The sequence below is a fragment of the Egretta garzetta genome, unplaced genomic scaffold (assembly GCF_000687185.1).
Source record: "Egretta garzetta isolate BGI_Z169 unplaced genomic scaffold, ASM68718v1 scaffold154, whole genome shotgun sequence".
Classification (NCBI taxonomy): Eukaryota; Metazoa; Chordata; class Aves; order Pelecaniformes; family Ardeidae; genus Egretta; species Egretta garzetta.
The window spans coordinates 791,942-819,183 of record NW_009259600.1 but is presented as its reverse complement, the minus strand read 5'-3'; the positions used below and the strand labels follow the sequence as shown (position 1 = coordinate 819,183).

At 39.6% G+C, this 27,242-nt stretch overlaps 2 protein-coding genes across 2 annotated transcripts in view; one reads left to right on the top strand and one right to left on the bottom strand.

Annotated features, from left to right (window-relative positions):
- Nucleotides 1–5,454, top strand: part of CUNH8orf88 (chromosome unknown C8orf88 homolog) — a 15,202-nt gene extending 9,748 nt beyond the window's left edge. Inside the window, exons 4-5 of the mRNA XM_035893914.1 lie at nt 896–1,002; nt 5,416–5,454. Of these exons, the coding sequence (XP_035749807.1) occupies nt 896–1,002; nt 5,416–5,454 (146 nt within the window). The remainder of the gene's footprint in view (nt 1–895; nt 1,003–5,415) is intronic.
- Nucleotides 5,455–8,803: 3,349 nt separating this feature from the next.
- Nucleotides 8,804–27,242, bottom strand: part of NECAB1 (N-terminal EF-hand calcium binding protein 1) — a 53,634-nt gene continuing 35,195 nt past the window's right edge. The window contains exons 5-12 of the mRNA XM_035893901.1: nt 26,241–26,377; nt 22,520–22,632; nt 19,807–19,883; nt 16,717–16,770; nt 15,150–15,262; nt 12,816–12,893; nt 11,733–11,824; nt 8,804–8,832 (exon numbers count right to left, since the gene is read on the bottom strand). Of these exons, the coding sequence (XP_035749794.1) occupies nt 8,804–8,832; nt 11,733–11,824; nt 12,816–12,893; nt 15,150–15,262; nt 16,717–16,770; nt 19,807–19,883; nt 22,520–22,632; nt 26,241–26,377 (693 nt within the window). The remainder of the gene's footprint in view (nt 8,833–11,732; nt 11,825–12,815; nt 12,894–15,149; nt 15,263–16,716; nt 16,771–19,806; nt 19,884–22,519; nt 22,633–26,240; nt 26,378–27,242) is intronic.

The window sequence follows — 27,242 nt, the reverse complement described above, 5'->3', positions numbered from 1 at the left end:
GCAGGAAAAAGTCACAACCATAGTTGACTGTGGCCTCTCTTGTCAACAGCCTACAGCCTGAGAAGCAAAATCTGTAGCCCGTCAAGTGACTGTGTAACAGTCTTACAGGAGGCCTGTTCCTCCTAAGGGAACAAACTTTTTTTGACACCAAGGACCAGAGATGAAGTTTGTCCCTTCTTTGCCTAATTCCTTTCCTCTTGTTTCTGCTTGTTTAAGAATATCACCTTAAAATACAGACATGGTTAGACATATCTGAGGCTATGCTAGAGTAGAGATAGTGGTATGAACACGAATGATAACATGCACGTTCTGAGGAAAACCCCCAACTCTTGTTGATTCGGTGTAAAACCCTCAAAGCGATTTAATTGGTATTAATCCGTTTGTCAGTTTACATGCAGCAGATCTCATAATTACTTTTACCTGTTTAAAGACATGAACTTAATAGCTCCAAGAAGGGATACTCAGTTTTTAGCTCTCCCATAGAAACATGTGCCATTTTGATGTGAGTTATAAACAGATTTTATTCTAGGGTTTCAAGACCAGTTTGTGGTGTTTCTGTTAATTAGAGCAAGATACAGGGAGTCTGTGTGTAATGTAAGGTTGGATTCACCTTTTTGTGTTCTTTTGTGTTAAAACAGCAAGCCCTCATTAGCTTTGAATGGTCCTCAGTATTTACTAAGTCAATTTGATAGAGTTAAAGTGAAATGCTTTGTAATTTACTACAAATTGTCCTGATGCAAGGTCAGAGTTAAATAACTGCTGTTTTCAATACTGATTTTTATATTCCACATGCAGCATTTCCATCCTTCTATAAGAAACCAAATCAGTTCTCTGAATTCCCAACCTTAATGCTTTAAACAGCAATGTTGAACTTAGCAATTTTGTATATTCACAGAAAGGATCAAATACAGCAGAGATTTCCTTCTGAAACTTTCAAGTGTTTCTCTCTCTCAGAAGAAGCCAGAGTTTCTTCCTGATCATCCAGTTGTACTTGAAAAGCCAGTAAGTGCATTTTTCATATTAAGTGAAGTTATAAAAACAGTCACGGAGGTTTTGAACACCCATTTGATAGGAAACATTTTCCTTCAGACTAGCCTACCAAATTGATAAAACCTTCAAAAGACAGATTGTGCAGTTTAGCTCTGTTACTTTTGTATGTAACTTCCCCAGTCGGTATTTGGCATCTTACCATGGAAGTACTGTACAAAGGAAAAGGGTTTTTTCTTTGTCTTCAGGAAGAAGGTCGGTATGAAATCATATTAAAGCTTCCTACTATGAAATCACTGTACATAGCTTTGGTGTTCTATGTCAATTCCATCTCTGTCTTTTCAAAAGAAAAAAGAATAGAATAGAATCTTGATAAATTTCTGGCTTGGTTAAAGTCTGATTCCAGTGTTTAAGTTATTCATGCATCAGTGTCCACTACAAAACTACTAATGACCTTAATGCCATTTGTGTTATGATTATCTCTGGCCTGTGCTGTTGGGGAGAGATGAATAGACATGAATAATGAATGTGAAGGATATCCAGGAGTGCCACCTTAACCTTTGAGATGAAATAATCCTCAAATACTTCGTGTGCTAAGAGAAAAAAATTAATGGTTCATATTCCACACACCAAATGTAGGAAAATGTTCTTGGGTATAAACATTATAATATCAAATCAGGCTGCATACTGGGCTGCTTCTGAGGCCATCGGAGTGTAGTTCTTCTACAAATAGGATTCCTATCCTGGAGAAGTATGTCCAGACGGCTACTGTGTTGGCCACAATTTGAGGCCGTTTTAAGCTTTTAAAATTTCTGTTCTTCGGAAGAACAAAGTTAAACTAATATATGACAGTAATCGGCCTTCCCTGATCTTACTTTTTACATATTTCTGTGATATTTGTCTTCAAGATGAAAACTTTATTTGTTTGAAAAGCTTCCTGCAGGCAGGGAAATCTCAACCCTTGAACTCTCTAATTTTTTTCCCCCCCTCCTCCTGTCTCTTGGGTTTCTAAGGGGGGCAAACTTTGAAAATACATACATTTTCACATGGTTATGTTCATAGGCAAAGGAGGATCCCTGCAGAAATGGAATCAGTGGACAGATGAACTCTAAAATTGCTTGTGACATGGCTGAATTGCAATTAATTTGGGTAGAGGATAGTAAAAACTGATGCAAGCCAAGATGGGTTGCATGTGTTTTAAGAGATTGTTTTGGGGCTGGAGGATCTGTGTCTGTAGGATGATGTCATAAGTATATCCAGTTATATATTAGTCTTGTCTTTAGAAATGAGAGTATCTCACGGTTTGTGAGGTCTGCTCTTAAAGTCTTTCCTCTGCTTTTTGTTAGTCTTATGTATGTAAGCTCCCACCTGCATATTGTAGTTTATCATACAGATAAAAAAGCAGTGAGTTTTCTGATTCTATTCAGCTGCAAAAGGGGATGGGTGAATTACGAATACTTATTAGTCAGGATTTTGTGTTAGAACAACATAAGTGTATCACTTAGCTATCATGGGTGTCTTAAGCACAAAGCATGGATGGCTAGGTAGGAAGCTAAAGGAAAAAAACCTGCTCTGTATGGGAATCTAAATATAAGAATCTGTGACTAGAACAGAAGCTGAATCTTACCCATTTTTTTCCTTAGGCTTGGCCTGTCAACTAATACTTTCTTACTTTCAGGTCTCATATATAAGTGTGAAAGATACATACTGAATTTCAAAACTAGAAGGAAAAACACCCCAATAACCACAAACGTTTTATGGGACAAAGACCTGTATTATTTCCTCTTCTGAGTTAGATGCATCTCTTAGAAAACATTACTAGTGTGACTTCCATGCAATACAGGGCAACATGGAAATAGGAGAAGCCTCTGTTTGTTCGGAATGTGGAGCTCACTGGTGTATAGTTCCTTTTAAAACAGTAACACTGAATAAGCAATTTTTCTATCCAGTAGAGTGTTTATCTCAAATGAGAACAGTCTGAGCCCAACATCCCATAAAAGGATTGAGCCTGTTACGGATTTTTCTTAATACTTTTAATAATACATAGATTGGAGGAAAAACATTTCATAATTCTTGACCATGTAGTCTGAGAAGGCACCTGGAATCAAAGAAAAAGTGAAGATAAATTCAGAACTAGTTTATCCATAGAAGGCAGTGATTTTAGGCTCCTTCTGGTGCAGTACTGTGACATCCGTCTGTCATGTTAAATTGCCTGCTTTGTGTGACAGCTTGCTTATTGAGGCTGGATGTCTGAGTTTGAGCATTCTACTTGTAGAGAACAAGTTGATTAATAGTAGAAGGCCTACAGAACAAGCACAAACAGCTTTAGTTTTGGTGCAGACAGCGTTTTTCAGGTGCTGTTTCTCTCTAACCTGTTCAGTGATGAGACAGAATTATAATCTACAGCCTTATTTTGGGGTTGGGTTTGTTTTGATTCCCTAAGCATGTTTTTGGTAGCTTTTAGTGAATTTCCCATATCAGTTTGGAAGGGAACTCTTGAGATCACCTAGTCCAACCCCCCTGCTCAAGCAGAGTCAGCTTGAGCAGGTTGCCCAGGATCATGTTTTAAGTCAGGTTTTGAGCATCTACACAGGCAGAGACTTCACAACTTCTTTGTGGAGAGGTTGCGCAGCTGTTGTGCAGTGCTTGGTCACCCTCACAGTGAAAAAACAATTGGTTCAGGGAGGCTGTGAAAGCTGTCTCTCTTTCATCAGATCTTACTGGATGTTTGCACTGGTGAAAAATTAAATCAAAAATCTTTCTCATAGCCCTTGCGGTTTCTAGAAGGGTGGGAGAGGTACAGTTTAATTTTAAGGACATCCTGTAGCGGAGCTGACATGATAGTGAGAAATTCTCTGAATGTTGCTGTTCCTGAGATCTCTAAGGTAAGTGCTGAGGTGGATTTCTGTTTAGTTTTGCTTGTGGCATCCTGATAACAAGTCATCTAAAGGCGGTGCTCTTTTGGTAGGGCAGGACCAGAAATGATAGTAGAGTGTTTGTATCATGATTATGTCATTATTCAGGGCTTGCTTTCAGTGGAGTGTGCAAAAACACTTAATTTACTTCTGTGGACCAGTAAGTGGTGTTCAGTTGTTCCATTATCCGTCCTCTTTCCTCTGCACTTCAGTTGCCTTCATGCAGCAGATTTGGTAGTCACATGGGAAAATTTCAGTGTGTTGACTGATCCAATGTCACCCATTCTTCTGCATAGAAGCAGAATCACAGAATTGCAAGGGTTAGAAGGGACCTCAGGAGATCATCTAGTCCAACCCGCCTGCTAAAGCAGGTTCTCCTAGAGCGTGTTACACAGGACTTCATCCAGGCGGGCTTTGAATATCTCCAGAGAAGGACACTCCACAACCCACCTGGGCAGCCTGTTCCAGTGCTCTGTCACCCTCAGAGTAAAGAAGTTTTTCCTCATATTCAACTGAAACCTCTTATGTCTCAGTTTATACCCATTGCCCCTTGTCCTGTTGCTGGGCACCACTGAGAAGAGTCTGGCTCCATCCTCGTGACTTCCATCCTTCAGATATTTGTATGTATTGATGAGGTCCCTTCTCAGTCTTCTCTTCTTCAGGCTGAACAAGCCTCTGCCCCGCTGATCAGAACCCTCTGAGCCCTGCCATTCAGCCAGTTCTCCATCCACCTCACTGTCCACTCATCCAACCCACACTTCTTGAGCTTCCCTATGAGGATATTACGGGAGACAGTGTCAAAAGCCTTGCTGAAGTCAAGGTAGACAACATCCACCACTTTCCCCTCGTCTACCCAGCCAGTCATGCCATCGTAGAAGGCTATCAGATTGGTCAGGCATGAACCAGAGGGATCAGTGAGATGCGGGTGTAAGTTAAATGGATGATGCTTAAAAGGGGCAGAAGGGGGCCTCCAAATAAATTTCTGAAGAGGAACCGACAATCCTACAGCATGTCAGTGAGCTTGTATTTAGGAGCAGGTGGTTGTCAACAGTTTGCCGCTGAATTGAGTATTCAGGCAGTTCTTGCCCAACTTAAGACTTCCCTGGTTCTGAACTTTTTAAGTCATTCCTGAAGTATATGCAGTGAAAGCCGTATTTTCAGATGGAGAAAGCTTCCTAGAGTGACACGTACAAGGGAGATGCACAGTTAGTGGGGCTGTGGGTTGCATTTGTCCTGAAAGACATCAGGGTTTTTTGAGATGTGGGGATGAGAGCTACCTATACATAGCTCAGCATTCGAACTGAACTGATTTTACTGTGTTGACAAAGTCTGCCAGGAAGACTTCAGATTAAGTCTCTATGATTAATGAAAGTAGAACTGTTTGCATTAATTAAAAAAAAATCAAATTGTTAAATGTACATGGAGTAGAAAAGGGATGTAAGCAGACCCACGAAAACTTGGTTTAGATGACCTATTATAACTGAATTAATTTGAGGGTTTGTTTGTTTTGCAGGAAAAGAGCAACCCTTCTGTTGACATATGCAAGAAGTGACAGGTTGTTTGGAAGATGAAAAATCCATCAATGAAGGAGCTACCTATGATGTAGATCTTTAAGATTTTTGAAGGTACTTGGGTGCCTACAGATGAAAGTAGGACCCTGTGAAACTTATGGAAATGCCTGTTTCTTCTTGTAATTCCCTGAAAGCTTTAAAAGGCAAACCTTTAATCTGTATGTCTGACATAGTCATACAATTACAGTGAAAATAAATAATTCTACATTTTGCTGTGACAGAATTTTGTCCTTGAATTGACTGTGTTATTTAGCCGTATAGTTTGTCTGACCATAAATTCTAAACCAATAGCTGAGTGGGGCTTTTTGCTTGCTCCCACCTCCTTTCCTTAGCAGTCATAATGCAACAACAAATACTGGCTGTGTCAACAACAAATACTGGCTGTGTCAAATCTCAGATGTCTTAGGGTATGTACTCTTCTAGTGGTTTTTTTTTTTTTTTCTTTTTCCCCAGAAACTTTACTTGCTTGCTTTCTTCATTTGAAATCTCCATCTTGACACAAGAGTTTCCTTAATACTTTGTGGATACATACCTTCTTTCAAGGTACAAAGTCTCTTGTTACTAACAGTTTCACTAAAATTAGAAATGTGTCATCATTAATCAGAGCAAGAGAACTGTCAACACATTGCATTCCTTGAAGTTCATTGTAAATAACTGTACAGTGTTTTTGACTTTGAAATGTGGAAATAATGGACAAAATTGAGCAACAAGACAGATTTTAATCACATCTTATATGGGTAAATGGGTATCCTGGTACATCATTAATTCTATAACTTTTTTTTCTTAAATGAGAATAGTATTTAATAGTGAAGTGGAAAGCATTAGTTTGAGTATTTCCTGAAAGTATCCTTCAGTTGACAAGCATCACTAATAGTTGTTTTGTGTGAATATAATTACCTTCAAAACCTATATCCAGACCTGCAATAATGTCATTTGGACACTGAAGGAAATTTTTCAACCTCTGTCACAAATGATGATGGAAGCTAAATGAGAATATGTTGCATGGTAATTGCAGTAGTGCAGAAAACTTTCAAGTTGCATTTGATAGACATTAGATTTCTTCCCTTGAACTGTGCAATTAAACTTGTTTGGATTCAGGTTCTTTTATGTTTCGCAGTAGTTAGTCAATTAAAATAAGCTTCCAAGAGTATTCTATTTGTATGTTGTTTACAAGTAATGTTACAAAGAACTGGAACCTTTTTTGCTTTTTAATCACTGGGAGTTTTTTAGAGTGAGTCCTATGCATCTTTTTCCTCAGTATGTGTTGAAGGCAATTTCTGTGGATAGCTTCTTTAAGTGAAGCTTCTCAAGCTTGTTCTTGTTTATGATCCATCAAAGTGCTTGTTTGCCCCCCCTCCCCAGCACCTAATTGACATGAAGTTCTAAAGCAGGTTGTTTTAAGAATAATTTTAGTACACTTTGTCCAGTGAAAAGGAAAAATGTTGTAAACCTCAGGGTAGCATGTCAGTTTTCACTTAGGGATTTACCCTGCAGCAGTGTCACGTGTCACTATTTCCTTTGTCGGTAGATCAGTAGTGACAAAAGAAAACATGCTGTACACTAGACTGACGTCTTGGCATAGGAAAAAAGCCAGCCAGCTCTTCAGAGATATGAGTAGTTTTACTTTTACTTTGCTAAAGACAAGAAAGCTTTGAACTTTCACTGTTCTGTCATTTGTGAGTGTAATATGGCTATTTGGGTGCCTTTTTAAGAATGAACAGATCTGTAGTTGGATCATGTCAATATGGGAAAGCTTTGGACTTCAGTATTAAAAGTATTCACTTTTGCTGAGTTACTGTAAGAAGATGTAAAAGTGAAATTTGTCTCTAATGTGGGCACCTACATTCAGGTGTGTAGGCATCACCTGCTGACATCCACATTTGCTTAGAGAACCTAAGCTGTACTGACTTTATTGGCAAAGGGTTTGATTCGGTTCCTAATGGTAGGCATCTGGTGGTTGTCTGAGACACGTAAGATATCTGAAGCGGCTGCATGGGGCTGGCATAAATGATACACAACCTACAGGTAATTCGCGTCCTTCTCAGCTGGGAGCTGGAGGCCAGTTGGAATACCCTAGAGCATCTCACATGTACTAGATGCCTTTGTTTAGGCAACTCATTTTGCCTCAGAACTCCATTGATACAATAGGAGCTAAGATGCCTTGATGCAGGTGCTTTAATGTGGCACTTTTGTTAATCTTGAGCTCAGTCCTGGTCCTAGCTTTTATGGAACTTTACTGCAATGAAGATTGCTCGTTTGTAGTCTAAATTCCCCACTTTTAATGACATATGGTAATGTGTTGATTGAGTTGAAATAAAAATAAGTTATTCCTACAGTTAAGAAGATGTTTTATTGAATACGACTTTTAAGTTACTTTTTGGGTACCATTTGTAACTTTGGACTGCTAGATGAGTGGAGAGAGTGATCATTTAGCATACAGAGCTTGTCAACCTGTCATGAAGGTGTGAGGTTACCACAGTCACTTGCCTTTCATTCTTAGGCTGGAGGATGCACCTGCTGCTCAGATGCAAGGAACAACAGCAAGACTTCTTAGGGAAGAAAGTATTTCTACTTCCAGTTTTATAGCTATTTGTGCTCTAACAGCGTTTCTCTAATGACTTTTCAGTGAGCTGCCAGTGATCTAATGAAAATATTTTCCAGGTGTTTGGGACATAGGGTTCAAAGCAAAGTAGTTGTGAAATGTTAAGTCTGTGGATCCAAAGCGGCTTGGCAGTCAGGCAGACATGTTTCCTCTTGGGAGGGTAGGGGCTAGAGGCTGTGAAGAGAAAATGGTATTACCTTGTCTTGTCATGGGCAGAAAATTTTCTGTGCAAGTGAAGTTCTGTATTGACACAAAAAGTTGTCCCTATGTTTATTCTCCTAATTAATGACTTACAGCTTCTCTGAAGCATTAAGACATTTATGAAAATGTGTGTGTTCATGTTCATACCTGTTTCTTCTGTAAAAGGAGAAAACAGCAGCGTTAGGTAACAATCGTTTATTAATGTAAGACTAAAACTTTTCACAAATACTTAGTCATACCAATCAAGATGCACTTTTCTGTGATAGTTTGGATTGAACTTGCACAATAAACAGTTTAGCATAGTTGTCTTATTTCAGCTTTTAGAACACAATTTCACTGAACTAGTCACAAGAAGAGAAGGTAATAAATATGTGGTTTTCCATATTTTAAAATGGAAAAAGATCACATCCATAATAACAAACAGTATCACATCATAAATTCTTAACCCAGCACACCTGTACACTGCTATATGAATGTTAATATAATGAAAAACAATGCAACATTAACGTTACTTGGAAACACAGCTTCTAGTTGTTATTGAGGACCCACCACGATGCTGAAAGAGAGAATATATTTATTTATGAAAATAAACAGTATTTCTTTTTCTACCGCTTGTAAAAATCCTAAATAAAATAGCTATAACGTGTATAAAGAAACATTCATTTATATATGCACCTAATACCTCTTTATTTAAAAGCTGCATACTTTCAAGGACAAAACCTCTCCACGCAGGGGAAGAATACTTAAAATATTAGGAGAGCTGAGTATCACCAGTGGGGGGCTGGCTTTAGCACAAGAATTTCTATCTCTTTTTGATAACATCCAAAAAAGCATTAACGTGTCATGGGTATGGTTGCACAGAATTAATTAAGTGCCCAGATCCCAGAGGGCAAACCACATATATCCTCACTCCTGTTCTGCTGCATGTGTCATTATTTTAGCTGAGCACTGTGTCCCCTGGGTGATTGTGCTGCCTGTAGTGACTTTCCTTCCTGGTGACATTATTCAAACCTGGTACTGTTCTTTTTACATAGCTCTAGGAATAAGGAGCATTTTGCCCCAAAAGTAAGGGAATTGGTGGACTTGTAAAATGTCGTTCCTGTAATCACCAGATTATAGACAGGGCCGGAGTGAAACACATTTGTGTTTCTTCCCCACAGTCCCTCCCCTTCGCCCTTTTGAAATTGAACCTTATGCAGAGAGGAACCACAAGATTTATGGAGAGAGACAGGAAGGAAGGAACGGAATTGTGACTGTCTCTGAGATGCCAAGGCCCCATAGCGGAGGGGTGTTCTAGGCTCACTAGGGTTGCGCTGCACAGTTTGGAGATTACATTCATTAACACAACTTGTTTCTGTGAATGTGCCCATAAATCCTTCAATTTATGGCATTTTTCTCAAAAATGTTACCCTTGAAGAATGTTGAGAAGATACTTAAGAATCCTACCTAAGTTTGGGCTATGAAAGCCTAGTAGTCTCTGACACAATCAGTGGATTCATGAATTTTGCCCCAAAAATGCCAATTGAACAGTTTATTTCATGGATCAGAGTGTCCTAAGCGTTCAATGGTTTTCCCCTTGCTTTTGTTTTCTTCACCAAAAGGTTCTCTAGTGTCCTCAAGTTGAGAAAAGATTAGGCATTCACTGAAGATGAAGCGAGTGATTCATGCCACCTGGGTAGATTGGCCTGAAGTGACTTGGTCGGTTAGCAGGTGATTATAAGAGGTTGTGGTTCCTATTAACTGATGGTAAATGAATTTGCTTTAGGAAAATACTGGATCTAACAGTCTTGAAATCCCATGTCTTCCTGAGTCATTCTTAGCCAGGTAAGTGTTTCCTTATTAATTTTAATTAATCAGCTGAGTGAAGACGCTTGGGTTGTAATCTTTGGATCAGATTCAGATTACAATTTAGAATTGTTTCAGTTCTTAGTTAACCAGATGTGTAAAATACTGTAGATGTGTCTGAGCTAGGGTAAATTTGCTTTTAAAATAGAGCTTGTCTATGTGCTAGTTGCAGACAGGTTGGTATTTTTTTTCTGATTTTACAGTGGTACCACTTCACGGCATCTAAATTTTATAAAGTATGCTGCTAGCATTGCAGCCATCAGTTTTTACTTCATGAACATTTTCTGTTTATCAAACACAAATACGATTTGTGTAGCTCAAATATGGGAAGTACTTCCCATGAAACAAAATTTCAAATGCCTTCACAGATTTCTAAGTAATAGATAATCTATGAAATTGTAAAAACGACTGTGAATGCATCACTTCCCATTTATCCCCCCATCCAGCAAGGAGTGCTTGGTGAGAAATGCTGTTCCTATGGCAACTGCCTGCCAGGGTGAAATCCTTCTTAGCAGGCATTGTCGATGCTTTAACGAGCGTTTTGAATCCGATTTCAGACACTTCTATACTTAGGCATTTATAAATGATGCTTACATTTTATTTTTTGTGAATTGTAATTTACCTGTGAGTAAACCACCCCTGGAACACACCTGGGTCATACCCAGTCCAGTTCTTGGACACAAAGAAGTTTGGAAAAAGGCTGCGTTGTTTCCTACAGCCAAATTTGTCTTAAATCCAGCAATTTCCCAGTAAGATACACGATTGGAAGGAATTCTTGGTTCATTAAGTGCAATCTCCTGATACTGCAGGAATCCTTGGCATATAATTGCATGTTCAGATAAGGCTCATGAGGGCTGAAAATGTCTTGGCTGGTTTATTTTAAGGAGAAACCTCAGGTCCAGAACTACGTAATTTTTTTTTCTACTAGGCCAAATTTTATTATTTTAAATTTAGTCAGTACTCAAACATAGGGGAAATTAGGGTTTCATTGTAATAGATTTGTGTTGCCCAAGATAAAAATTTTGCTGTCCTCCCTCTGAAAATACGGGACTGATGCTTGCTTTGCTTCCTCCTGCACTGTGTCTTTTAACTATCATTTCTCTGAGAAAGATGTTTCATGCTCATTGGTTTGTATTAGAAATAGTAATTTGGAATCATTAACATCTTGCTTTTTCAAAGGAATTTGTTCTTTCCCTGTTTTAACTAGTAGGAAGCATGTACGATCAATTGGTTAGTAAGCAGAAATTACAAGTAATTTCATGTCAGTTAATGTAAATATGATTAAGTTGAAGTCTTCATCAGCAAGCAATTTTTTGCCTGAAAATCTTGAACAATATCTATTTTACTAATCACAAATGGTATTGTTTATCCTAGACATTCTCTTAAACAGTATATGCTAGCATAACTTTTCCACTATAGAATAAAACGTTGTGAGTCTTGCTGATGTATTTTACATTTCTGTGCTTAAAATAAACACATTTGGAGTCCCTTTCTCCTTTGTACTTTACCAAAGAAAACCTGACTATGCAGTGATCCTGCATATGGAACACACTAATGTAGCAGAACTCTTCACATGGAATAAACAAAGTAATGTGAAAAATTGGTATTTACCAGGGACTAGCATTGTCGTGATGAGCTCTGGAGTTTCCAAGAAGTCCACGTTACTTCTTTGGAATGTCTTGCTGTAATTCATTTGAAGGTGGCTAACAAAAGAATCAAGTTTTTTAAAGGGGCTAAAAATTTTTATGAGCATCAGAAATTTTACTGTTAATGCTATAACAGAGATTTTGTGCTTCAAAACTGAGAAAAATTATTATAGCGGGAGAGGAGACGAGATAGGCTGTGAAGTTCTTCTATTTTGCATTAAACACATGTTTTCTTCTGTATGCTTAACTGTTGCCCTGATGCTCATCTCCCAGTTGTGACCCAGCGTAGCAGCTCTTGTTCCAAGTGTAGGCTGACATGTTACCGGTGGTTTTGAGTCTTTCTGAAAGTAAACTTTGGACCAGGGCTTTGTTCAAAAGGAAAGAAACTAACTTTCAAGAGACTGCTTCGTCTTCCTTCAGAATGGTTTCTGTCTGCAGGTTTAGGATTGTGGGTCTTGTTTTGGGTTTTTTTTAATAGCAGGAGTAGTAGTTAAGGAAAATCTTTTTGTCTTTACTCAATTTTTAGCCATCTACCTGCTGCTGCAGGCTAGAACTCAGTTGGTAGGGCTTTTAATCACTGTAACTTCTATTTTGGGCCCAAAACAGACCTTCTGGGAATCTGTCAGATAGGTTTTTGTGATGTGGGTTTGGGACAGCTCCCTGTGACTGCTTGCATGCTCGAGTGTGTTGCTGGATGGCGTGCCTGTCAATGTCGTCACTGAACTATGGGAATACTGCCATTTCCCTGGTCTTCTGTCTGTGATCAACTACCATACATCTGATGCCGTACCTTTCTCTGTTCGCTTTCAGGCATTTTCTGTTCTGTTTGAACTAGCTGTGTCTTTCTGACATCTTTATTTGTATGTTTCAGTATGTTTTAGTTTTAGCAACTGAAGTATTTTCTGAAGTATTAATGGTGATCTATTTAGCAAGAGATCAATTAGCAGTAAAGTCGTTTGTATTCAGTCCTTCTACGCAACTGCTCTCTAACCTTCAGAACTTAATGTGCTACAAAAAAACCCTCAAAACCAAAAAATCCCAAACTTACCTATTCCAGGCATTGCTGTTCTCCCAGAACTCATAAACAGTGAAGCGGGAATCACTTGGAAGCTTCTGTATGGAAACACTAAGAATTGTAGGATAAAAATAATTTAATCAAACCTGTCAAAGTTATTGGAAATACACATCTTCTTCCAAATTGCTTATGAATATGAGCCAAATGCAGTGATTTAGCAAAAAAAAAAAAACCAAAAAAACCCCCAGGAAACAAATAAAAACCCCCAAATAATAAATTTAACAAATAAGTGATTTTTGGAAATATACTGTAAATTATCTGAGCTTTTTTAACCTCATGGAGTATTTTCATGGCTTTTTATTTATTAATATTTTATCCAAGTACACTTATGATGGACACTTATTTGAGAAGCTCATTTTTCCCATTGCTTCAGTAGTGTAATTTATCTAAAGAAATGCTAATCAGTAATACAGAAAATTAATTGAACAACTGTGGTTCAGGGAAAATCAGCTAATAGTGCGTATTGCACATAGAGAACAGTTCAAGTGAGCTTGTAGAGTAATTTGTGTTGTTTCACCGAAGAATTACACTGTGAGAAGTCACCCTTTTGTACGAGAGATGCACCCAAGTGGCAGTGTTTAGGTGCTTTGGAAGAAAATAGCAATGGGGTATAAAGACAGATAGGCTGATGTCTGCTGCAGGTACACTTAAAATAACACCTTTTGGTATTATTTACTTGTCCTTATGTCATTCAGCTAACAACTTATTGTGGGTGAAAAATGACCCACAGAGTATCTGCTGACCTCTACACAGAATCATCCAGCTTATTATCCTGAACATAACAGCTTTATAGCTTGCAGGGTACTTTAGGCATTTGGGTATTCAAAGTGGCGTTTAGCCGTTTAGAGCAAATTTTATATATATATATATTTCTCTAAGTGCCCAAGTATGAGATTGCTGATCTTACTACTGTTGTGCTTGCAAACTGGTCTCAGATTATATTTCATACTGTAATAAGAAATTTCATATGATTTATTGGTTTTCTCCAGCTGTATGCAAAACTACATTGTAAAATAGCATGACTATCGAGAACTGTTGGAAAAAAACAAGTCAATGTCATAAACAGCTACAGTGAAAAACAACCAGTAGGTGGCATTACAAACTTACCAAATGCCTGTAAACGTGGGAAAGAAAGTAATTTTTTGCCATTGTTTGTTAAGTGGCATTCTGAGCTGGTGTAAGGTTTGCAGTCACCGCACCATTTGGCTGGATATTCGTTTTTGGAAGGAGGCTGGGGAGCTTCTCTTCTTCCTTTTTTCCAGCTCTTGGCCCAGAAGAGAATTTTGTTTTCCTCATCAGTCTGCCTTTACAAGTGAACCACTGCAAAAAGGTGACTCTTGTTCCAGCTTAACTTACTTTTTCTGGGCTGCATGAACACTATTGATATGATCACCATAAGTGTGATGATCTCAAAGTAACAAGGCTCATAAATTAGGGGTGTGATGGGCAGCCTTTGAATATATAGGAAGACCCTGTATTGTGTGCAGATTATAAAAATATTTATTTCATAATGGTCTGTACTGTCGCTTTCTCAAGTACGTAAAATTAAGAAATTCAGTACAGTACACCCTTTACTTTGAGGGTGACAAAACACTGGAACAGGCTGCCCAGGGGCGTTGTGGAGTCTACTCCTTCGGAGATACTCAAAACCCACCTGGACGAAGTCCTGTGCAACCTGCTCTGGGTGAGCCTGCTTTAGCAGGGGGGTTGGACTGAGTGATCTCCGGAGGTCCCTTCCAACCTCCGCCATTCTGTGATTCTGTGGGTCATTAAAATTTATTCTTAACCCAGTTCTAATGTTTTATTTAATTCTAAAAGGAGCAAAGCAGATATACACTGTTTCATTGAAAATTTTGCTTTTAATTTTTTCCCATTCTTTATTATGAATGAAAATTTTTAAATGACAGCCTAAAAGGAAGATTTTTGAAAACTGGCAAACAAGTTGATAAGTTGCTTGCTTGCCAGGATGGCAAATGAGTTTTCCAATAAGAAGCGTCAGCCTAGGAGCTTCCAGAAGCCATGAATTGATGACCTGCAGAGCTAAGAAGTCTTAAAAGATTTAGCATCTTTGGGATAGGCTGTGTCGTCATTTTGTGATACTACTTAAAAGTCTGCACATATGCTTTGACATCTCTCTCTGATTTTAGTTGTCTTTGAAAAGCTCTGTCTTACACACATGCATAACCAGCCAGGAAAGAAAATGTTACAGGTTCTCTCTTCATAAATAATCCGGCTCCACTTAAAGGTTATTCAGGAAATCAGGCTGCATTCCTTCCTTCAGCCCAGGGGCAATAACATTGTACTTACTGCAAGCAGCCACCCTGAGTAGAAGCAGATTCCACGTACTGCTTCAGAGCAAGACGGAATTCTTCAATTTCTTCTTCTATCACAGACATTTGACGTTGGACAATCATTATGTGCTGATACAAAAACATTACAGTATTACTGCCATATCACCCTCTGAATTCCTTGTACTTTAAACTCTGGAAAGTCTATCAATAAAACAATAAAACCCACAGTAATCACGCCCCACTTGCCCCAAAAGTTCCTTTGAAGTTTGCGGTCCCTGTTTTACTGCTTTGGAGTAGAGGAATAGAAACACCTCTGGGTAGCTTTTATATCTCAGCAGGCTGAGGCGGAGAATGGAAACACCCAAAATTAGTGTTGACCTTAGAAAGAGCGAGAGTTGTCCAAAGCCTGGGCGAGAGACTCTTTTTCAGAAGAGTACAAAGCAAATGTTTATCTTTGGAACATTCAACAGTAAAGCCAGTGTGTTTCCTTGGATTAATCCTTATGCAAACAGGTGTGAGGTTTGAGACGAGAACATATTCCCACAGTCTGCATTGGATGTGGTATTACTTTCGTTGAGGTGGGGTTTTTTCCCTCCACCTTTCTGCAAAAAATGAACCATCTTTATAAACGGGACTATGGAAACACTTGGCAGCACAGAAGACCTATTTATCCTGAATTATTATGATTAGCCTTTAGCCAATGTAGGTACTTTACATGTTGATTTATCCATTGAAGCTTGTCAATTTTACTAATGAAATACATAAACACCATGTGCTTCTTAATTAATGCAACTTCATCTCTTGTACGGCTTTTTGACTTGTTTCTGCCTTGCTTATTGATACCGTTGTCTCATGGGTTATCCCTCCACCAGAAGCAGCCTGTCTAGCAATATTGTATAATCTCATTTAAAAAAGAAAAAAGCTATTACAAGCCCTGTGATGAAATAAGGAATTTGATGGATCATCTATTTTTGTTATTTTTCCCTGTGTATTTGATTTGCATTTTTTTAGGTTCAAAGCCCAGAATTTAGGGATGCTAGTGTATTTTAAAAATTGATCTTTGGCTTAATTAAAAGTACATTTATTTCTGGTTATGATTTTGGTTTTGTAAGTTGTAATATTTATTACGGCTTAACAGTAGATGCTATCCCATCTTTCCTGATAAGGCTTCCTACATCAGTTTTGGGAGGGAGGGAGGCTGGCTGTACAACCATGATTTAAAGCATGCATGCAGCATTAGGTGATCAGAAGCTGAGAAGCTTTCACCCCATAAAGACTGCTGCCAAATTTGGCAAATCTTATAAATGACACCTTTTACTCCTTCGGTGAACTGAGGTTTTGGCTCACTGTGTCCTTTGAAAACAATGCAAAAATTAATACAGAAGTTTTGCCCCCATACTCATAAGTTTTGGTGTGTTGCATCTTGCACAATGTATTCTGCTGACTAAAATGGATTCTCATCCCTGGGAAAAGGGAGGATGGTGATTTTTATTTTTTAACAAAAGAGATCAAGTGAGATTGTTGGCTCAATACTTGGCATGGAAAATCAAATGTCAAAAGTCATTATCTTGAAAAGCACTTACAGATTTTGCATTTTCTTCCAAAACTTCCTCTTCAAATGGCTCGAGCTTTAGGTCCTTCAGGCAGTTGAAAAGACAATGGAAATAAAAAAAAATGGAAATATAAGCTGTATTCTGGTCTTACCTTTTTAACAAGTTATTCCAATAGCTAGATTCTGTTATATCTCCAAAAGTTATAACTAAATAATAATTAAATGCTGCCTTTATTAGCTGTAAGTCAAACACAATCACTTGGTCACCGCTTGATGTTTCTGTCTAATTCATTTCAGTCTGAAGTCAGTGGCCATTCAAGCAATCAGCTTTGCTTTTTCTGGACTTTGCTTTGGCACAGAGTAGATGGGCTGACAGTCTCCTACTGCTAAGTGGCACTGACATCCTTCTTGCCACATGTGCCTGTCCCAGTCATGACCCAGACACTGTTTTGTGAGGTGCTGCTTAAACATGGATCGCAGGGAGCTCCTCCTACCGTAATGAAGTGTAAGTTCTAATAAAATGAGGACAAGATGAGGTGGTGTTAATACGAAAGAATTCTCACAGTCTTTAATATGGCTTAGGATACTTTATAGGACCAGAAGTTTTATGATTTCTGTGTTGCATGCCTAGTAAATTGGGGGGTTTAATTCCCAGAGGTCAGAAAGAAGTGCCAGGAGAAGAACACTCAAAGGAGGTGGTCCTGGAGAAGCTGCAGACAGGGTGAACTTCTCACCTCTCACGGTTAGACCTGGCTGTGAGATACAACGCCAAGCAGATGCAAAGTTAGGCAAAGGTGGATATAGTCAGCCTATTGGCAAAAGGAGGTTTGTCTAATTGCTGTGTTTTATTAATCAAGTTTTATATTGATAAGGAGTTAGTTATGGAAGGTCTATGCCCCGAGCTCCGTTTCAAACTGAGGTTCTCTGTCATTTATCTGGAGCAGATTTGGTCATTTCATAACATCCTTGTTGTAAGTTTATTTTCTATGAAATGGTTGGCTGCTTCCTGTAACATTTGCATTGCATTATTGCTGTATGTCAGGTTTCTTTTTTCAGTAATGTTCTTTTAAATGTTAAGTTTCAAACTCCTTTTAGCATCAGTCCGTGTTGGGAAGTCAGTGTGGCAGGCCAGCGAGCTGCTGCGTCCAAAGCAGAGCTGAGAGTAAGGCTGGACCAAAAGCGAGAGTTACATTTCATGACAGACTGACATTTCAAAATCCAATTTATAGCTATTCAGAAAAAATCAAGTTGCTACTAAAATGTCATTAATGTGGGAACTGCTGTGTAATTGCTTTTCTCATGCAGAAATGACCTCTGGGAGGAGGCTGTTGTGTGCAGGCAGATGAGTGTGCCCTGGCCAGAGGCTTAATGGACTGATCAGACCATGAGGAGCTGCTGAGCATAGCAAGGAACGAAGTGAGAAGCTGACAGAAGTTACAGACAGTGCCACAAGGAATGGCTGAATTTCACGGCTGGTTAAGGAGAAGCGATGTGAGAGACTGTCAGACCTCAGGGATAGCCAAAGGGAGTACAGGGTTCCTTTTTGGGAGCAGAGTCTTGCCAGGCCAGCAGTGCTGGGGGCTGACCCTATCCATAATGCAGCTAATCAGTAATAAGGTTGAGATAACAGCAACACCGAATTTTGGTCCCAAACTGGGACCAAAGTGGAAAAATAGTTAGGAGCGGTGTGTTCATTTGGAAGGGAGCAATGGCAGAGAAAGGTCAACATGCTTGTCTTGCTGAGCCCTGTGCCAGATCACCACCATTTATTCTGTCTTCTTAAATCCCTCACTTCACTATTTTCTAGGTATATAATTTGCTACTGAACTCAAGTTGGACTAGCAGGTGAGTAGGAGGAGACACTTGTCTGCCAGGACCCAAGCTCTGAGCCCATGCCTAGGTAAGGGGCATGGGTCCAGCAACAAATACTAGGTGGACTTCATGGGGGAACACCCATCCTGATCTGCTGGAACAGGATCAGGCTGTTGCATGTTCATGTTTCTGCGAGTGCTGCCTGTCTGTTTGCAGGTGCTGGTGAAGGCACGCGTGCTGGTGTGTGTGGCTCCGTGTCTGTGGAGCACACGCACAGCCTCGCTGCTGGTGAGCACTGACCTGCAGGGAGGGGCAGCATCAGCCGCACCAGGACTGGAGCAGCTCCTGGGTCTGAGAGAGCTTCAGCTGAAAACCTCGCCTCTAGTAAACCAGGAGTAAGAAATGCCCTGGGTCCCAAAATCCACTGAATTCAGCCACTCCCTTAGCACCTATCTGAAATTGTATGTCTATCCTTCAATAGGGACACTTTATGTAGAGAACAGCACAGGACACCTTACTTTTTCTTCTGCTTCTCAAAAAAAAAAAAAGTCACCACACACAGACATAAAACAACTTTTAAAACCTAGGGTAGCAATAAATCTGATTGGAAACAAAAGAAATAGATATTTTCTGTGCAGATGGATGTTACTCAGGTTTTTACAAGCCCTGGGAAGCCTTGGTATGGTTGGATCAGACGGGTCATTTGTCAAACTCCCGGAGGGCTTTCCTTTGGCGTGGGAACTGCAGGAGGTCTCAGGGCTCTGGGGGCTGGTGCAGCCCCGGAGCTGGGGCGGCTCCCACGGCTCCCAGGTGGGATGGTGGGATTTGCATCAGCTTTCGGTTGATCTTAGGAAAGTGTTTTAATCCTTATAAATTAGTATTCTCTGATGGGGAAGGAGGAAACGGAACTTTCTGTCAAGCTTTAGTGGGAAAGTTTGGAGACGAAGAGAAAAAAATCAGATCCTAAAAAGAGAGGCTTGTCCCATGTTCCCCAAAACAAGCATAACTAAATACAGTAACATCTTCCCATCACAGAATAGTGTGACTTTTCAGATCTTTACAAAAAGTTGGATCTGTGGTGATGGGAAGGGGAAAGAGGAGCTTGGCAAAACCATGTCATGCTTTTGTGAAATAGGAAGAAGAAGGTGAAAGGAATATGTAGGCATTTAAGGAGTGTTAGCTCTCTTAGGTGATGGAGTTTCACTCACCATTGATTGGAAAGACTGCGACTGGGGCATTGAAAGCATTTGTGATTTAAGGGCTGCTTTACTGAAAATGAGAGGACAAAGAGGTGAAAAGAAACACACACCTTCTTTTCCAGCCTGTCAATCAGCTTTTGGAGTCTGTTTATCTGGGTGTTCCACTGGCTGTCATCTTCAATCCAACCTTTGGAAAATATAAATAATGAACATTTACAATGTGTTACTAAATGCTGGAACATAGTGTATTCACTTGTTTTATAAAAAGTTTAGCTTCACTTGCAATTTGTTTTGCTTTTTGAAGATTGTGCTGCAACTAGTTCAATGTTCATTTAGGTGTAACTAAAGGAAAGAATGGTTTTGATTATACAAATTATTTTCTTTCTTTTTAAGATAGAATAGAATCCAATACACAGTGAAAACTGCATTCTAGATTAATGCCAGTGCTTTTGAAATCATGCTGATACCTAAAGAAAGGAATGCTCTCCTCTGGAGATAGAACCAGCTCATAACCTGAGCACCTTCTGCTCAAAATGCAAAATCAACTTGGGGGTGTCTCTGTGGTAAACCTTTCTCTGTCTTAGTATTTTTTGTAGTTTGCCATTTCTTACTCTTCTGTATGTGAAAGATTCTATAAAAGTAAGGGTCAGCTCTTCTGCTGCACTGCAAGCCTGTCTCTGGAATTCCATGGAGGGATCATGTGCTGTGTCTTATCTGCTGTTCCTCTTTTCCCCTGAGAGCACTGGTGAAGGTGAAAGAAATGCAGTCAAGACTGTCTTAGATATCTTGGCATGGCTAATACAGCTGGGGCAATAGGATCTTTCTTTCTCCCGCAAAGAGCTGGCAGACCTGCTATAGGGCCCTGACTGCAAGGCCATTGCCATGGTCAGCCTGTTGCTGTTCTTAGGGTCCTGACGCAATGCTTCCAGCAGGAGTCCTGGATTAGTCAATTATTATTTATTCCCAATAAAACAAATGCATTCTTATGAACAGCAGAAAAGAACTAATTGGATATACATGTGCAGCTAAATGACCTAGGTTTCTGGCATGGCATGTTGAGGAATTCTGATATTGAGGAATCCTGATATTGAGGGATTCCTGAAGGAGCCACCTAACATAATTGTAGAATGTCTCGTATGCATTGGGAATAAGGGGATTTCTCTTCATTCAGGAAAAGTTAATTTAGCTGCAACAGCTGTTTTTATACTTAGACTTTGAGGGGGTTTCAGCTTTGTTACTGTCATCTGCAATACGCTGTCTTAGGGGTTTTCATGTGTTCGTCCACTACTTATGGATATAATCTAGAAGGGACTCTATAGCTGGTTTTATAACTTTAATGGGATGTCCCTTGCAGCTAATGATCCTTCTTTACCTTTCCAACCAAACAGCGTTCCTAGGTGCCTGATGAATTGCAGCAATATGATTATTAGGATTGATCCTTCCTACACTAGATTATTCTAGAACGACATTTTGGGTTTGAGATGTGTAATTTATGCCTATGGTGACTGCAAATTTTGACCAGCTCAAGATTGATTATGTTTTATCATAATAACTTTCCTATGTTTATTTTTCTCTCAAGTCATGGAATCCAGCAGCAGAGGAAAGACTAATGACACTAGATGTTAATTGTGTCTTGTCTCTTTGTATGGATAGAACATGACCCTGTCAGAAGACTTCCTAGCTCTCCATTTCCGCTGCAGTCATATTTGTGACTGTATAATGACCTGATGTCATATAGCAAAGGTGAAGCTAGAAAATGTTGTTCTACAAAGGCACAAGCACCTCAGCCTTTCTAAAGTCTCTGGAAATTTTTGATTCGCCAAAGTCTCAAGAAAATTGTCTGACAGATGGAAAGGATAATACTCAAAGAAAGAGATACATGCATAACGAGAGCAGCTCCTGGCATCACCCACAGTGTGAATGTGAACATAAGTGATTGCTCTAAGGAGAGAGGAAAGTTGTTTATCAGAAACTGAAGATTTTTCAACACATGCTTTTGATATGCACATTCATTAACCTCCTCATTTTCCAGCTGAGAGTTCTTGTGGCACTTGTACTATGTTTTCACTAAAGAAAACCTAATTCTGGGGATGTACCATAAGTGTGATATGTAGCGGAGGCAGAGTGTGGCTCTACCTAAATGAGTACAAAGGCTAAAGAAATGCTGGCTTGAGTGTTGAGTGTGTATAGACACCTACAGTGTTACTGTGCATGTGGGCAGCAGGCAATACAGAGGAAGACCAAGTGCCAAGACAAACACAAATCTTGTCTAGGTGAGTAGACAGCTGTTAGCTATTAGAATAGCTGCAGAAAAAGATGTTAGGTCTTTGAAATTAATACAGTAAGTGGATTTGGTACAGCTTGTGTAGTTTTGGGTTCCTTCTGAACATCATCCGGCATCATTGCACTGAATGAACAGCATCATTTGGTATTTTCCCTTTTTTTTTTCTTGTTTGTTCCCCTCAGCTGGGGTGTAAGTCACGACAGAGAACTTGGTTCTGTATAAGTTACAGCCTTCACTTTTTTATTCTTATCTGCAGGCTAGAAATACTACCTAAGAAATGTTGAATCAACCCACAGCCCCAACAAAATATCACAGTTTGGCCCATAATTATATACTTATTTTTTATCAGTTCAGATCTATGAGTACATATTTTAATACCTTCTATGTTAAATTGAAGATTGATTTCTGTCGGTAAAGTATCCGAGTTAGTTATCATGTCTAAATTAAATTTCTGAGAGGAAGATGCATGTATATTTTTCTGTATGTGTGTGTGTATGCATGTGATTATTTAAATATCTTTAAAATGTGAAATACCGTACCTGTGCTAAAATGAGGGCTATTTGGTGACAGGCTGTTGTTCCTCTGAAGTCTTCGAGCTGAGCGTTTTCCTGGCCATTGAATTGAGAGAACTTCTGGTTTTGTTGGATCTTGTCTGCACAGAAACACAGGAGAGGTAAAACGTGGAGGAACTCTCCTCTCTCTGTTCTCAAAAAATGTTATTCTATGTTCCCTTTTGAATTAAAAAAAGAAAAATACTTATTGAGACCACTGAATTATTTTCCATATTTTCGCTATTACTAAGTAGTTGTATTTAGGTTGCTAGTCATTAAAGAATTAAAAAAAACCAAACCAAAACCCAAGAGGGTTAAGCTAGTGTAAGCCTATCTTTTAGGGGGAGAAAGGTCACATCATTTCTTCATTCACGGGAATTTTGTAGCATCTCTGCAGAGGATCTGGGGTCACAAGTACAGCTAAAAGTGAGATACGAACTTTAAACATTGACCACTTCAGCTTAAAGATTGGAAAGATAAACAGCAACGTTTATAGGGAAGGAAAACTAATAAGAATTAGCTAATATTGGGTGGAGGACAGATACATTTCTGGGACCAGTATTGAAACATAGCAGATACAGAAATGACTTATGTTTGTACTGCGATGACAGAGTCATTGAAGCTTGAGAGTTTGTGTGAGGACTGAAGGCTGCCTCTTCCTCAGTATCCAGCCAGCGAGCAATGAAGGACCAGGACTACAATTAGTTTTGAACAGTTAGCTGGATGAGTGCTTGCAAAGAATATTAGGCAGTTGTCTAAACAGTTCAGTAAATAATTCCCAGGTCACTGCTTTGGCAAGCTCTCTGGTCTCCTGAAGCACAGAATGAAGGCTCACCAAAGGGTCACACACTATGTTAAGGAGATGGTATTTTCTGCAGCATAAAATCCCTTCACAGTAAGTGAAATTATGGCAGTTCCCCACTGTGAGCACTCTTAAATTAGTTTAGGAGTGTCTTAATGGGATTTTGATTCAGACAGTTTGCCCCTAAGTTAAACATAATTGAAGATGCACTTGGGTCAGGGAAACCCGCAGTATCAATACAGGCTGGGGGAAGAAGGCATTGAGAGCAGCCCTGCTGAGAGGGACTTGGGGGTACTGATGGACGAAAAGCTGGACATGAGCCGGCAATGTGCGCTGGCAGCCCAGAAGGTCAACTGTACCCTGGGCTGCATCAAGAGAAGCGTGGCCAGCAGGTCGAGGGAGGTGATTCTGCCCCTCTACTCTGCTCTGGTGAGGCCTCACCTGGAGTACTGCATCCAGCTCTGGAGCCCTCAGAACAAGCAGGACATGGAACTGTTGGAGCAGGTCCAGAGGAGGGCCACAAAAATGATCCGAGGGCTGGAGCACCTCTCCTATGAGGACAGGCTGAGGGAGTTGGGCTTGTTCAGCCTGGAGAAGCGAAGGCTGCGGGGAGACCTGATTACGGTCTTTCAATACCTAAAGGGGGCCTATAGGAAAGATGGGGAAAATCTTTTTAGCAGGGCCAGCTGTGACAGGACAAGGGGTAATGGTTTTAAACTGAAGCAGGGTAGGTTTAGACTAGATATAAGGAAGAAATTCTTTACAATGAGGGTGGTGAAACACTGGAACAGGTTGCCCAGAGAGGTGGTGGAGGCTCCATCCTTGGAAACATTCAAGGCCAGGTTGGACGGGGCTCTGAGCAACCTATCTGGTTAAAGATGTCCCTGCTCACTGTGGGGGGCTTGGGCTAGATGACTTCTAAAGGTCCCTTCCAACCCAAAGCATTCTATGATTTTACATAGGGACCGGGGCATCTGCACTAGGAACTGAATAATTTTCTCCAAAATAGCTTCAGTTACAGTTTTGAGTTCATCTGGCTTTTCCATTGCTATCTCAAAAAATGGGCAAGATTGGTATTTGGCTTAACAGTGCCATACCTCTTTCTCATTTTCTTTGTCATAAACCAAATTCATCACCCAAGAAGATATTTCTGAACAACTGTACTGATAAAACTGGAGAAAGAAGTCTCCACAATGCCTTACCAGACAGTCAGTGCAGATGAGAAAGCTGGCAGCAAAAGGGATGTTCATACCGCCCAATTCTACCCACCCAGGTGAGTAGTTTGAGTTACTCAGGTGGTCTTTCTAGACTGTATTTCTAGAGAGGCTGTCTTAAAAGGCAAGTCAGAGAAGTCAGTGATTACTCTGGAAGACGTAAGAGCACCTAAGTTAGGCTCTAGGTCTGAACTGGCCATTCAAGACTTTTTTCTCTCCCATCAGTTGTGCAGGGAACCTGGAAAGAGGGGTGTATATATACTGTGCATACTCAGCTTTTGAAAACCTGCTTGATTCCTATGGTCAACCTACTGCCACAAAACCCCAGTGTATGCAGAGATGTCAAAATGAAGAGCAAAACAAACAAGAAAATGACATATCCAAAAGAAAGACTGAAAAAGCAATGCATTTTAAAACATATGAGGTGTTGAGATCTTCTTTGACCATGAAACACAACAGCTTGTATTTTGCTTTCCCTATCATCTTTAACAATAGCATACTAAGGAAAACAAATCCATAAAGCCAAGTACCTTTTCAAAAATGTTTTGATCTTTGATCCTACAAACCCTCACCTATGAGATCATGGTATTAAATTCAGCTAACCGCCCTGGATGGATATAGTTTACCCAGGTGATTTTCAGTTTATAGAGTTAGATGTTAATCAATACTATGGCCCTACCTTAGAATCATAGAATCATTAAGGTTGGAACTGTGCATACTCAGCTTTTGAAAACCTGCTTGATTCCTATGGTCAACCTACTGCCACAAAACCCCAGTGTATGCAGAGATGTCAAAATGAAGAGCAAAACAAACAAGAAAATGACATATCCAAAAGAAAGACTGAAAAAGCAATGCATTTTAAAACATATGAGGTGTTGAGATCTTCTTTGACCATGAAACACAACAGCTTGTATTTTGCTTTCCCTATCATCTTTAACAATAGCATACTAAGGAAAACAAATCCATAAAGCCAAGTACCTTTTCAAAAATGTTTTGATCTTTGATCCTACAAACCCTCACCTATGAGATCATGGTATTAAATTCAGCTAACCGCCCTGGATGGATATAGTTTACCCAGGTGATTTTCAGTTTATAGAGTTAGATGTTAATCAATACTATGGCCCTACCTTAGAATCATAGAATCATTAAGGTTGGAAAAGACCTCTAAGATCATCAAGTCCAACCATTGACCCAGCACCACCACGACTACTAAACCATGTCCTGAAGATCTAGGAAGAAGCTGTAACAAGCAAGAGCCTGGTATTTCTTCTCTTAACATTGGGATCGTTGTGTAACCAGGAATGAAGAAAAATCATAAAGCCAGAAGAAACAAACAAGTAGACAGTCAATGGTCTTAGTAGTTTTAGAGTTCTTCACATTGCAGTGGTCTGGTTTCTGCATTTGGTATTAAATAGTCAATGGATTTAAAAAGAATTCCAAGGAGCAGAGCCTAGGTTGTAACAAAATGGTCTTCCTACATGCAACCCACCACAGGATCAGCTCAGAACCTGCTTGTATTCAATTTCAGGAAAACTCCTTGTAGTGAGTTCCTATATGGAATAAAAAGCATATCCTTATTTCTCCTGTTATTCCCTACATCATGTTGCTGGGTGAAATGTAAAATGATCTTGGAAGTTCACGGTGACCCCACTCCTCACTCCCTTCACTGCAGCTGGGCAGAAGGTTTGCTCACCTCTCCTGCCGGGTCTGCTCCTCCGTGGTTTCCATGGCACACTCCAGGGAGCTCTGGAGGGACTGAAGCTGGTTCAGTGTTTCCTTCAAAAGAAAGCGAGTCACAAACTGCTCCAAATTAGAAGCTTCCTGATAGTCCTGAAAGTTACACGAGAAACAAAAAAGGTAAGGATTTGCCTACTAGGTTGGAAATATGTGAGGGAAGAAGATTCAGACTTAATTGAGAAAGGAAGCAGTTTGGATGTTTTCATGCTCAAACATACAAACTGCATAAACAACCTTTAAGTTTCTGGACAAAAAGACCTTTGAATTTTCAGGTATAGATACTGATCCCACCAATCTGGGAGAGGCCCAGATACACAGTGGCACGACATACACAGTTTCTACTCAAAAACACCGTTTTCCTTACATTTCTTAACTCCAGTGGATGGCAGTACCACATTACTTAAGTATGGAAAAGCCCAGATATGTTTGACAACCACAGAAGGGAATTTAAAGTTTTTTTTCAGATCCACTCATGTGAAATTATGTTTATCTCGCGCACTGGCCTGTTTCTGACAGTGATTATGGGAATAGTGTTTGAGCAGGGCACATACTTAGTGATACTGCTCTGGAAAACTCCACCAGCAGTTTGGCTGAAGGACTGCCTGTGCCAGAGAGATTGCCTTCTGAATTTGACAGTCTTTGACTGATTTTTGTACCTTTACTTTGTTTAATTATTTTTGAAACCATATATCTGTATATTTCACAATTACATGAAATGCATCTAAATGTTCTTTGAGTTGGAGTTTGGTTACTATAGAAGTTTGCATCTACATATAACAGTCTGTAATCGTTCTTTTCCAATTTGTTTTATGTGTTCAAAAATATTTGCACCTATTTTGTGTAGATAATTTCAGAAATAAATTTTTACTCCTGCTGTCTCCCTGGCCCAATGAATCATATTTCCATCAACGGGGTCAGCTTTAACGTTTCTGGCAGGCCCAGATCTACAAAACCCAGT